Source organism: Sphaerodactylus townsendi, unplaced genomic scaffold (assembly GCF_021028975.2).
Source record: "Sphaerodactylus townsendi isolate TG3544 unplaced genomic scaffold, MPM_Stown_v2.3 scaffold_663, whole genome shotgun sequence".
In the NCBI taxonomy this organism is placed as follows: Eukaryota; Metazoa; Chordata; class Lepidosauria; order Squamata; family Sphaerodactylidae; genus Sphaerodactylus; species Sphaerodactylus townsendi.
The window spans coordinates 1-12,643 of NW_025950873.1; the positions used below are offsets into that span (position 1 = coordinate 1).

At 45.0% G+C, this 12,643-nt stretch overlaps 1 protein-coding gene across 2 annotated transcripts; it reads left to right on the forward strand.

Annotated features, from left to right (window-relative positions):
- The first annotated feature begins 475 nt into the window (after positions 1 to 475).
- Positions 476 to 12,570, forward strand: LOC125425515 (casein kinase II subunit beta). 2 transcript variants are annotated; one of them, XM_048483109.1, is made up of 8 exons: positions 476 to 559; positions 1,453 to 1,551; positions 3,978 to 4,060; positions 4,878 to 4,980; positions 9,506 to 9,621; positions 10,228 to 10,303; positions 10,627 to 10,816; positions 12,188 to 12,570. In XM_048483109.1, exons 2-8 carry the CDS (start codon positions 1,482 to 1,484, stop codon positions 12,276 to 12,278), a joined length of 729 nt encoding a protein of 242 aa, XP_048339066.1. In that variant the 5' UTR covers positions 476 to 559; positions 1,453 to 1,481; the 3' UTR covers positions 12,279 to 12,570. The 2 variants fall into 2 exon arrangements, with proteins under 2 accessions (XP_048339066.1, XP_048339067.1); XM_048483110.1 differs by lacking the exons at positions 476 to 559; positions 1,453 to 1,551 and adding an exon at positions 3,317 to 3,496.
- The last annotated feature ends 73 nt before the right edge of the window (positions 12,571 to 12,643 follow it).

Genomic DNA, 12,643 nt, shown 5'->3' on the forward strand with positions numbered 1-12,643 from the left:
TGTGACTCACGAAAGCTCATATCCTGCCAGAAATGTTTCTACTGCTACACGACGGAGTAGTCAGAGAGAGCGAGTCTAGCCCATCCAGAGAGGTGATTCGAACCCAGGCCTCTCCAGCCCAAGTCCTGCCCTCTAACTACTACCCTCACGCACTCTCTTGCCTTTTGCTAGGCAAAGCGTTGATCTCCCAAGAGCCCACCCCCATAGAGTCCTCCAAGCATTCCAAAATACCACAGAGAACCACGCACCGGCGATTTCCAGAACGACCACGAAAAACCCCAACCAAACTCCATTGAAAGAGGTGGAAAGAGACAAGAATCACTGTCCAGCAGGCCTTACCCAAGCGAGACTTCTAACCGGAAGTTTAGATTGCGTTTTCTCCATATTTCCGCTGTATGGCTTCCGCCCTGAAACGTCATAGCTTCGTCTACGAATGTTCCGGAAGCGTTACCTGGTTACAGCCGAGGACGCTACGCATGCGCAACAGCTGGCCATGGCCGAGTGGGGTAGGGTACTTTGTCAAGTCCTGCCCTAATTTAATTGCACGGCTACTTCCAGAGTAAGTTGAAGAATAAACATGGCCGTATTGGCTATGAGAGGTGCGAATGGAAAAATGTACCTCTGTTTCAAAACGGGGGAAGATTTAATGAGAGGACAGCTACCGGGATTTGGCGCACGCGCGCTAACGTTAGACGTGCTGTGCTGTTGGGAAAGCCTTTGCGAGGGTTGGGAAGCTGGCGCATGCGCGCTCAGGCAACAGTGGGGGATTTTTTTTCACCCCTTTGTGGTTGCCTCGCGCTCTTTCCCGCCTTTTTCCCCCCCAGCAGGCGACGTTCTCGGCCTAACGGTTTTCTCTGTGAGCGTTAGTCCAATTGGTTGCCTTTTTTTCTCAGTTTCCTCACACAGCCCCATTTGTATCTGAAGTGTAGTCTTTCCAATGGGATAAATAATAATAAATAATTTAGTTCCAAAAACTTCAAATGGGAGAAAAAGAGCACTATGTCCTGTTGCACTTGTAAGATAATTTTCCAGAGAGAGAGATTTCAGGATACGTTAAGAGTAACTCTCCCTGCCCCAATGCATTGTGAAGACAAGGATGGCAAAAAATATTCTTCCAAATTGCTGTTTGTTTCGTTTATAACAAAATTGCTGTTTGTTTATATCCTGTCTGCTGAATATATTACAATGCATCCCCAAGAACAATATATAAAAGTTAAAACATTGGCACGGGATAAGTAACAAATCAAAGCAATCAACTGCATAGCAGATTTTTTTTAACACATGAAGTAAAAGACAAACCAACAGGTTGGTTTGTTAAAAAAAAAGGAATAATCTGTAGCTCTGTGACATACTCAGAAATGTATATTCAGAGAAAAGGGTCCCACATAATTTTAGTCATAACATTTATGCATGCTCTGTATGAACATTCACTATACCTATTCCTTTTCACAGGCATGGCTAATTAACAGAGGGATCTAGCTATGACAGCCATGCTGAGAACTGGCACTGCAGACAGAATGAGTCGGCGAAGCACTACCAGCATCAGAGATGGTAACTTATCGGAAAAGGGACAATATATGTCTTTAGATAATGGGGGGTTGTGTGGTTTCCGGGCTGTATGGCCATGTTCTAGTAGCATTTTCTCCCGCATCTGTGGCTGTCATCTTCAGAGGATCTGATGGTAGTAAAGCAAGAGAAGTATAGATACCTGTGGAATGTCCAGGGTGGGAGAAAGAACCATTTGCCTTTTAACAAGTGTAAAGGGTGCAATTAGCAAGCTTGATTTGCATGTGTTGGGTGGGATCCACCCATTTAGCATGTGAGTAAGTTGTTTATTTAGAGAATATGGGCAGAAATCAAAAACAAGAATGAAATGCCTTTTATTAGGACCAACCAAATCGACACAAAATATCATAAATCAGTCCCTAATTCAAAGCACCTTTCCTTAGACACTCGAAGAGATGCTTTTTGTCCATAGATGCAGCCAATTATTGCCCAGTCTAATCTACCCTTCCTAATCTACCCTTCCTAAACAGTTGTAGCGTAGAGTTTGCCTTTTTCACAGCTGCCATGCATTGAGTTGACATTCCCATGGAACTATCAACTAAGACGCCTAAATCCCTTTCCTGGTCTGTGACTGATAGCACTGACCCTTGTAGCGTGTATGTGAAGTTTGGATTTTTTGCCCCTATGTGCATCACTTTGCATTTTGCTACATTGAACTGCATTTGCCATTTCTTAGCCCACTCACCTAATTTATCAAGGTCCGCTTGGAGCTCTTCGCAATCCTTTGTGGTTCTCACCACCCTACCTAATTTGGTATCATCTGCAAACTTGGCCACCACGGCACCCACCCCTACTTCCAGGTCATTTATGAATAAGTTAAAGAGCACTGGTCCCCAAACGGATCCTTGGGGGACACCACTCCCGACATCTCTCCATTGTGAGAACTTCCCATTTACACCCACTCTTTGCTTCCTGTTTCTCAACCAGTTTTTAATCCATAGGAGGACTTCCCCTCTGATTCCTTGATTGCTGAGTTTTCTCAAAGAACTCTAGTAAATTTGTAAGGCAGGACTTGCCTCTGCAAATGCCATGCTGACTCTTCCTCAACAATCCTCTGTACACTTTGCATCCCGCCGGGATCCTAAACAACCTCATGCGTTTTCACCCACCGCCCTATATTGTGCTCCACCCTCCGTCTTCCCCCTCATCTCGACACCCAGTTTTTCCTGATCATCTAAGACAGGCTGAACAAACTGGAGCTTGGCCGGCGATGCCCGAATGAGTGTTCAGCCGCTTCTTGGCTCTTGGATGGTCTTCGGGGCAGGGATTTATTTTCCCTCCTGCTAATTAAATTCGCCGGAGTACCGGATTAGCCTCCTGGGAATGGCATCGTCTGACTTCCGTCGCTTGTTCCCGAGCGTAGTTCTCTGCAAACACGACCGCTCGCATCTCCTAAATCCAGACTGCTTTTGTGTTCCCTTTATATGCTGCCCTTCCCCTTGCGGGCTCAGGGCGGCTTGCAACCCAACAACACCATAGATGCACAAACCACAGCTGGTAACTGACTAGTATCGACCTCGAGTGCATCTGGAACACTTTCGCTGGGGAGCAGCGGTTCCTCCCCGGATGAGCACAACGCAGAGCGAGCGGCGTCTCCGGCTAAGATGTCACGGAGACGCCTTCTCGCTCTGCCTGGGATTTGTAGTTCTGGCGAGGCTCCAAGCCTCTTTGCAAAGGCTTTGAGGCGCGTTTGGACTACGACTCCCAGCGTGCTCCGCAGCACAGTGTCCTTTCGCTGTTGCACTGTAGGATTGGTAGTTTCTTTTCTCGCTTGCCCACTCTTTCCCTATCTCGAAGCGCTACGGTCCCGCGGTGCCCCTCTCGTTGGGGGAGATAGGCGCGTGCGCGGTTGACACCGGCAGAGGCCTCGGCGGTCCAGAGCTTGTTTCCATCCCGGGTTCCTCTCCTCGAGGCGATTGAGCCCCCCGGGGTGAGTTATTGGGGTCCAAATCTAGCGAGCCGGTCTGCCGAAAGGAGCAGGATTTGTCGGCAATGGCGCTTCCGCGACAAGGTTGTGGGAGGGCTGGAGGGGCCTGTTCCAGGGCACAGGAGTGTCAAAGGGTGGGTGGTATCCCCACACTTTTGTGCACGGGGGCAGGGGAGAGATATAGGCTAAACTGTGCTGCAGATTATCTTGTTCCTGACGCGCTGGGGGAATGATAGTTCGAGTATAACGGAAAGAGTCTGGGGTTTACTCCTGCTGATGGTCTCCATGTACAAACGCGGCAGGGTGGATTTTTTTTTTTTTTGCTTTGATAACTGGAACAGGCCGGGAGCCAAGCGGCTGTCAGTCGCTATACCAGGCGAAGTACTTTTAAAAAATGCAGCAGTACTTCCTGGATTAAGTGGGAATACGGAAATAATTGGGGAGCGGGAGTTGCCTGGATGCTGATGCCCCTCTCTGTCTCTAGAGGACGGGAAGATGAGTAGCTCGGAGGAAGTATCCTGGATTTCCTGGTTCTGTGGTTTGCGTGGCAATGAGTTCTTCTGTGAGGTGAGTTGAGCAGAGAGACTCCCTGAAAATGGAAAGGGGTGTTGTTGCTGATGGTCTGGTGAAGTGTGTTGGCTGAATTACAGTGAGGTTTCCTAGATTGTGTAGTGTGGGTGGGTCACCAGGCACCGGGTTTCCTGAACAGGTTAGTGCAGTGATGGCGAACCTTTGGGAGACCAAGTGCCCAGATTGCAACCCAAAACCCATTTATTTATCGCAAAGTGCCAACACGGCAATTTAACCTGAATAGTGAGGTTTTCGTTTAGAAAAAACAGCTGGCTCCAAGGCGTGCGTTACTCGGGAGTAAGCTTGGTGGTAGTCGGTGGCTTTGCTTTGAAGCAATTGTGCAACTCTTCCAATGGGTGGATCACGACCCTAGGAGGGTTTACTCAGAAGCCCCATTGCCAGCACCCAAGCTTACTCCCAGGTAAAGGATCACGCTTTAGTTCTTCGCATGAAAATCAGTGGGGTTTAAAAGCGCTTAACAGGGTTACCTACACTGCTTCCCCAAAACTAGGTCTTAGGTTTAATACTAATAATCGAGCCCAGCGGCCCAGGCCAGCCTAGATGTGTGTGGGAGATACTCTGTTTGCGCGTGCCCACAGAGAGGGCTCTGAGTGCCACCTCTGGCACCCGTGTCATAGGTTCGCCACCACTGGGTTAGTGAGAGGACACTTAGGAACAGGTGACTTTTTTTCCCAGGCGTAACCAACCTGATAGAGAGGCAAGTTGGAGAGGCAAGTTGGCTGAGTGGGTTTGAGAACTGAGGAGGGCCAACTTGGTTGATGATGGATTCCAGCATTTTGTATTTCTGTTTTAGGTTGATGAAGATTACATTCAGGACAAATTCAATCTAACTGGCCTCAATGAGCAAGTTCCCCATTATCGCCAGGCCTTAGATATGATACTGGATTTGGAACCAGGTGAGCGACACCGTTATGTAATGTTGTGAAAGTTTGACAAATTCTTTGATACCAAAGGAGCTTGGGAGTTAAAGAGTGTTGAGTATATGATATGCCTATCCAGTACAAAAACTTTGTCACAGATCTTGTTAATTGAACAAAGTAGGCCTGACAAATCCTGCAAATATATATTTGTTTTTTTCCAGTGACACTTGAGAAAAGTGACTATAAGTAAATGGCTTTGTGTCTGAATTTAAGAATAACCTTGTCACAGGTCTAAAACAATTATTTCCATGGGAAATTAATGCCTTCAGAGGTCCATGCCTTCAGAGGAAACAAGTGATTTGAATATAATCGAGTGAGTTTCAAATAACTTGGCCTGTATTAGGTAGCCTGAATCTCTTAGATATGGATTATGTGTGAGACTGTGTAATCTTTCTGAAAACGATGGTAAGAAAATTGTGAACTGTGTTTTATCTGTTAAGATGGGTAGTTTAAGGGATGACATACCTGTACATGTAACCTCAGCTTGTGGGTTACATACACTTATTTTGTTTCAAATATAATTGACATAGGCAAATGTTTTTGAAGTATTGTGATTAGAATCATAGAGTTGGAAGAGATCACAAGGGCCATCCAGCCTCTGTTTAAAAACCTCCAAAGAAGGAGACTCCAGCACTTTCCGAGCCAGTGAATTCCACTGTTGAATAGCCCTGACAGTCAGAAAGTTCTTCCTAATGTCTAAGTGAAATCGCTTTTCCTGCACCTTGAATCCATTATTCCGTGTCCTAGTCTCTGAGGCAGCGGAAAGCAAGTTTGCTTCCTCTTTGACATGACATCCCTTAAAATATTTACACATAGCTATCACGTCCCCCCTTAATCTTCACTTCTCCAGACTAAACATCCCCAGCTCCCTAAGCCTCTCTTCGTAAGGCATGGATTCCAGACCTTTTATCATTTTGGTTGCCCTCCTCTGGACATGTTTCAGCTTGTCAATATTCTTCTTAAATTGCGGTTTCCAAAACTGAACACAGTACTCTAGGTGAGGTTTGACCAATGCAGAGTGGTAAAATTACTTCCCTCGATCTAGACACTATCCTTTTATTGATGCATCCCTGAATTGTATTTGCTTTCTTGGCTGCCATGTCACATTTTCAGTTTGTGGTCTACTAAGACTCCCAGATCCCTTTCACATGTACTGTTGTCAAGCCAGATGTCACCCATCTATATCTGTGCATTTTATTTTTTCTGCCTAAGTGTAGAATCGTACATTTATCTCTGTGGAAATTCATTTTGCTAGTTCATCTGTGGAAATTCATTTTGTAGCTTACTCACAAGAATATAATGGGGCACCTTGTCAAAGGCCCTACTAAAATCAAGGTATGCTATGTCCACAGCATTCCTTTCATCTACCAAGTTTGACACTCTATCAAAAAAAGAGATAAGTTTAGTCTGGCATGACTTGTTTTGGAGAAATCCATGTTGATATTCAGTGCTCACATTATTCTCTTCCACGTTCTTACAGACTGTCTCCTTAATGATCTCTAGAATCTTTCCTGGTACTGATGTCAGGCTGACTGGGCAGTAGTTATTTGGGTCCTCTTTTTTCTCCTTTTTGAAGATGGGAACAACATTAGCTCTCCAGTCTGCTGGGCGTTCTCTTGTTCTCCAGGAGATCTCAAAGATTATAGCAAGCAATTCTGAGATAACTTCTGCCAGTTCTTTTAATACCCTGGGTTGTAGTTCATCAGGCCCTGGAGATTTTAATTCATTTAAAGTGTTCAGATATTCCTGTTCTAGCTCTTTATTTTTCATGTGCTGAATTTCCTCTACTGTATCTTCTGATCCATTTCCCCCCAGTTGAGCACTGTTTTTCTTTTGGGAAAAAGCCAAAGCAAAGAAGGTGTTGAGTAGTTCTACCTTTTCTCTGTCCCCTGTTAGAAGTTCACCATCTTCTCCACACAATGACTCTATTGTATCCTTTTTCTCCCTTTTGCTACGGACATAACCAAAAAAGCCCTTTTTATTGTTTTTCACATCTCTTGCAAGTCTGAGCTCAGTATGAGCTTTAGCTTCTGACTTTCTCCCTACATGTCTTGGCTATTTGTTTGAATTCCTCTTTAGTAATTTCCCCCCTTTTCCATTTCTTGTACATGTCTCTTTTATATTTTAGCTCACTTGAGGGTTCTTTAGACATCCATCCTGGTTTCTTTAGACACCTCCCATTTTTTCTCCTCATTGGAACTGTTTGAAATTTTGCCTTCAAGATCTCAATTTTAAGAAACTCCCAACCATCTTGTACTCCCTTTTCTTTTAGTATTCTTAATCATGCGATCACACCCAGTAGTTTCTCAAGTTTACTGAAATCAGCTTTCTTAAAGTTTAGAATACGTGTCCGACTAGACTTGGTATAACGAACTCCAGGAGAACATGTCACTCCCACCTAAGGGGACCCTACCACTTCCACCCCATTGATCAGGTTATCATTGTTTGTTAGGAGCAGATCTAAAATAGCCAATCCCCTTGTTGCCTCATTCACCTTCTGGACCATGAAATTGTCTGCAAGGCAAGTGAGGAAATTGTTGGACCTGGTAGTCTTGGCAGAGTTTGGCTCCCAGCAAATACCTGGATAATTGAAATCTCCAATTAGTACTATTTCTCATCTTTGTGAAAGTTTGGACACCTGCTCCAGGAAATCATAATCCAACTCTTCAGTCTGGTTTGGGGGTCTGTAATAGAGTCATATAATGAGATCACTGTTGTTTTTCTTTTATATTCAATCATTTCAAAAAGTGATTAAAGAATAATCTTAAATGATGGCACGAGTGATCTTTGGCAAAGCATACAAGGTTTGCACTTGACACCTGGAGTAAATAAAATGTTGACTTCTCTTCAGCTACAGGCTGTTTCACTGTGAGAATAATCATGTCAGTACAGCCATGTAGTTTTGGGTTAATGTGTTGCGAGGAAAGGTTGATCTTAAGGTGTCCTGTTTATGGCGTGGATAGTGCATTAAATTTCAGGTGCTGTTTCTGATTATGTACTTTGTTGTTTGTGCATGTGGAATTGGAGGGGGAAATGGCCAGTCCTGGGTAACTGAGAGTGTGCATCCACCTATATATTCCTCCCCAGGCACTTGCGGGGGGAGGGGGGGAATGGCTGTCCTGCCCCCTTCAGAGGTGAAGGGGTGGGAGCAGCCTAGAGGGCTTCTTAACAGTGGACCCTGCACTGTGGAATGCCCTTCCACCAGAAGCCCACTAGGCACCTACTCCTTTGGAGTTTCAGCCCCTTGCAGAAACCAGCCTCTTCACCCAGGTATTTGGCTGGTCCCCCCAACTGGGCTCGGGGGAGGGGGGGCTTATGGTGTGCTGTACACTCCTCCTTCTTTTGGGATAGTGGGGTGGGAGTTCTAGAGTTAGATTGTTTCATGGTTTAAAGATTGGTTATTATTGTATGGGATTTTACTATGGTTTTTATTGTAACCTACCCTGAGATTGTAGTGAAGGACAAGGAATAAATCTAAATAATAATAATAAATAAATTTTTCAGCTAGCTGAAAATTTTATTTATATCCCCCCTTTCTCTCCTGTAGGAGACTCAATGGGGTTTACCATCTCCTTGCCCTTCCCCCCTCACAAGAAACACCCTGTGGGGTGGGTGGGGCTGAGAGAGCTCCGAAAAGCTGTGACTGGCCCAAGGTCACCCAGCTGGCATGTGTGGGAGTATACAGGCTACTCTGAATTCCCCAGATAAGCCTCCACAGCTCAAGTGGCAGAGCAGGGAATCAAACCCGGTTCCTCTAGATCAGAATGCACCTGCCCTTAACAACTACGCCACTTCTGCTCTAAGATTCTGTAATTCTTGGTCACTTCTCCCATGTACCTTTTTTTGTTCATTTAAATGATGCTGTCAACACTGTTCCTTTGAGCATGTCAAACCTTGTCAGGCAGGCTTTTAGAGGTTTCTCTTTTTTCTTTGGTTGAATAATCGATTATTTCTGCACACCCACGAAGCTCCCATGTAGCTTGGCTTTGCCAGTTAACTGTTAGATTTAATGATAATAGCTGAGCTTGCAAAATATAGGAATGGTATAATTTGTTATGGATTTGGATCACTGATGTGGAAACTGTACATATCTTGGGAGGATTTAAATGTATATAGACTTCAGTGTAAAACACAAAAACTTTATTTATTTATTTATTGTTTCATTTTCTATACCGCCCTATTCCCAGAGGACTCAAAACGTTGATGATATTTCTTTCTCAAAAACCTTTTAACATGGGTGATTGTTTGTCATTTGTATTGAAATTCAATTAACGTTTGAAGAGCGAAGAAGAAAGTGCAATATTGTTAACTTTTATTTGCACTATATGATATTCTTGAATTATAATTTGGTCTTAGAAGGTATAACTATCAATATTGATTTAGTGGTGGCTCGGAGAATGATGTGGGGACCTTTCACTCTTCTCTGCAGCATTCCTCCATCCTTGTGCGATTCCACCTTCCTTTTCTCCATGACTTTCACTTTCTTCTTCTCCACTTGCAGATGAGGAACTTGAGGACAATCCTAACCAGAGTGACTTGATTGAACAGGCAGCTGAGATGCTGTATGGGCTCATTCACGCTCGCTACATCCTCACAAACCGTGGCATTGCCCAGATGGTATGTATATTTATTTCCTGAAACGCTTGTATCCCGCCTTTCGTTTTTGGCTCAAAGTGATTTAGAAATCAAAATTAAACATGCATTCTAACTTGGATCTTGTACCTTGTTCTGCGTACACTTGTCTGTGAGTGCTGTGGAGGTGTCCTTCTGCCCTGGAGTTCACTTCCTCTGGTGCTAGGCCCTTACATTTATCAAAAAAAAATTCAATGAGCCTCCAGGTGCCTTTTGGAAGGGGATCTCCTGCACAGCACCTGGAGAGAAGTGCATGCAGAACAAAGTTTAGGATCAAGGCCTCTAAGTACAAAATCCTTTAAATAATCCACACCCCAATGCTTGCAGCATATTCCCCACTAAAAGCCATAATTAATAAAGTGACCACACAGCGTATCCTTGAAAACCTTTGAAGGGAAGGGGAGGGGAAGGAGAGAGAGGGATGGGGTAGTGTGAGAGAGGAAGGAGAGAGAGGGGAGGGGTAGCGTTCAAGGGAAGGGGAGTGAGGGAGGGGAGAGAGTGAGGGGTGGCATGTAAGGGAGGGGAGGGAGAGGCCTTCCTTGAAGTGGAGAGGCCTTCCATTGCTGACATTCTGCTTTCTTTTATTGTTAGCTTGAGAAATACCAGCAAGGAGACTTTGGCTACTGTCCTCGAGTTTATTGTGAGAACCAGCCCATGCTGCCTATTGGTAAGTATACACCCATCGAAGAGGCGAGGACTGGAAACCTGGGGTGGAGCTGGAAGACTGCATGCAAGAATTCTTGAATTCCTCATGAAGGATTGGATGAGCTAGAGAGGATCTAAGAGGAAAGGTGTTCGGGGTCTGGAGGTATAGGAAGAGAATAAAGTAGGTAGCGGTGAACACTGTCTCTTGAGTTCTCTAGGCTTGACCTATTTCAGATTTGTACTTTTGAATGTTAACGGACCTCATCCCAGAAGTTACAACACCTCACTTCCCTGTTAAGTTTGAGTAGTCTCACTTCTGAACTTTGCTTTCTCCTTCACTCTTAGGCTTATCTGATATACCTGGGGAGGCCATGGTCAAACTGTACTGCCCAAAGTGCATGGATGTCTACACCCCCAAATCTTCCCGCCATCATCATACGGATGGGGCCTATTTTGGGACTGGCTTCCCTCACATGCTGTTCATGGTGCACCCCGAGTACCGGCCGAAACGGCCAGCCAACCAGTTTGTGCCCAGGTAAGCTTCTAAAAGATGGTAGATGGTTTTGATCCAAGGGAGTCTGTGCAGTCATTGGCTAAAGGAAGAATTTGGAAATGGACTCCATAACATCATTGAATGGGAAAGAAGGTGGAATTCAGACTTTGCGGTGACAGAAATGAAGTCCTGCTTCATTTCTAGAATGGAAATGCCCAGTTCGAGACCTGTATGTACCTAGCTCACCTTCCCTCAGCAGTTAGCAGCTTAGAGGCACCCCTGCCCAGAAGCAGTGCATGACTACTTGAGGTTGGTCTGTGCTGCTTCCCAAGAGCTTGGTCAAGAAACGGCACAGCCCAGGCTGTGAAAGCTCATACGGTGTAATGGACTGGAGCCTGGGAGACCCTTGTTAGAATCCCTCCTCTTTCGTGAAATTCTCTAGGTGATCGGCCAGTTTGCCTCTCTGTATTAATCCACATGACTGGGCTGTTGTCAGGATAAAACTGAGGAAGGGGAAGCCTCGATAACTGCCCTACCTTGAAGAAAAGGTGGTAGGAAAATGAATCAGTAGATAGAGTATGTCTTGCTTGTGTGCTGCTTGTAGCCTAGGTTGGCCTTCAGCATTTCCACTGCTGAAGGGGCAGGCAGCCTGCCAGTTCAGAAGCAGGTGTACCATATATACTCGCGTATAAGCCAAGTTTTTCAGCCCTGTTTAAAGGCTGAGAAAAGCCCCCTCGGCTTATACTCAAGTCACCATTTTCTATTAATCACAAGGAGGCTGGGGGCGGGGGCGGGACAACCTCTAGGGTGGGAAATGCATCAGCTACTGGTAAATTTCAAAAATAAAAATAGATACCAATAAAATGTTTTAAAATATTAAAAGGTGCTGGCAGTGGCTGCACCCAGGGCATCCTGTGTGTGTGTGGGGGGGGGGGGGGGGATTCCTGCCACCATGAGCTCCAATGGTGCAGATTTCCTAATGAGTATGGCTCCCTAGCTTTCATGGAGCTTCCTGGCCTGAACAAAAATTCTGTAACATATACAAAATTCTGTAACATATACGTTTAATATTTAATATTCACACCTATTCACTGAATATTCACTGTGAACGAAGCTACTGGCCACCTGTAGTGCAGCGAAGCAACAGCCCAAGGCTTACCTGGGAGCTGCCTTTGAGTCCACATAGCAGGGAGCAGGTGCAGAAAAACACCCTCAGCTCCCAGTCTTTTTTCGCTCGCCACCCATTCCCCCCACCCGCTCGCCACCCGTTCACTCACGTATAAGTCGCTGAAAAAGTAGACTTATACGTGAGTATATAAGGTACATTCTTTACTGCAATATATGGCTGTTTGTGAGCAGGGCTTTCTTCACTTTTTTCATCTCCAGTTTAACCTGCCCTGCTTTGTGTTTCAGGCTTTATGGCTTCAAGATCCATCCCATGGCTTACCAGTTGCAGCTTCAGGCCGCCAGTAATTTCAAGAGCCCAGTCAAAACCATCCGCTGATCCTCTCTGTCCAGGTGCCCAGGGCCTTTCCCCGTCAACTCCCTGTAACCCCAGTCAGGGCTGTTTATAATTTAATTTTGGTGACGTCCCCTGAGGACTGTTCTTTCGGTCACCTTCCAGCCTGATTTTTAGTCTTACTCTGGTGTGTGGTTTAAACTAATAATAAGCAATTTCTGTTAATTCCCAGAAACACAGACTGTGACAGACACATTCAATAACCACCTTGAATGTCATGATTTTGTGGGGCTTTTTTTTCTTTTTTAAAAATAAAATAAATTTAAAAAGCAAAAAAGATGAGAAGCAATTTTTTTCTCTCTCTCTTGTTCTGTGAAAGATAACTAGTTGAAGGGAAATAGGGGTGGGAA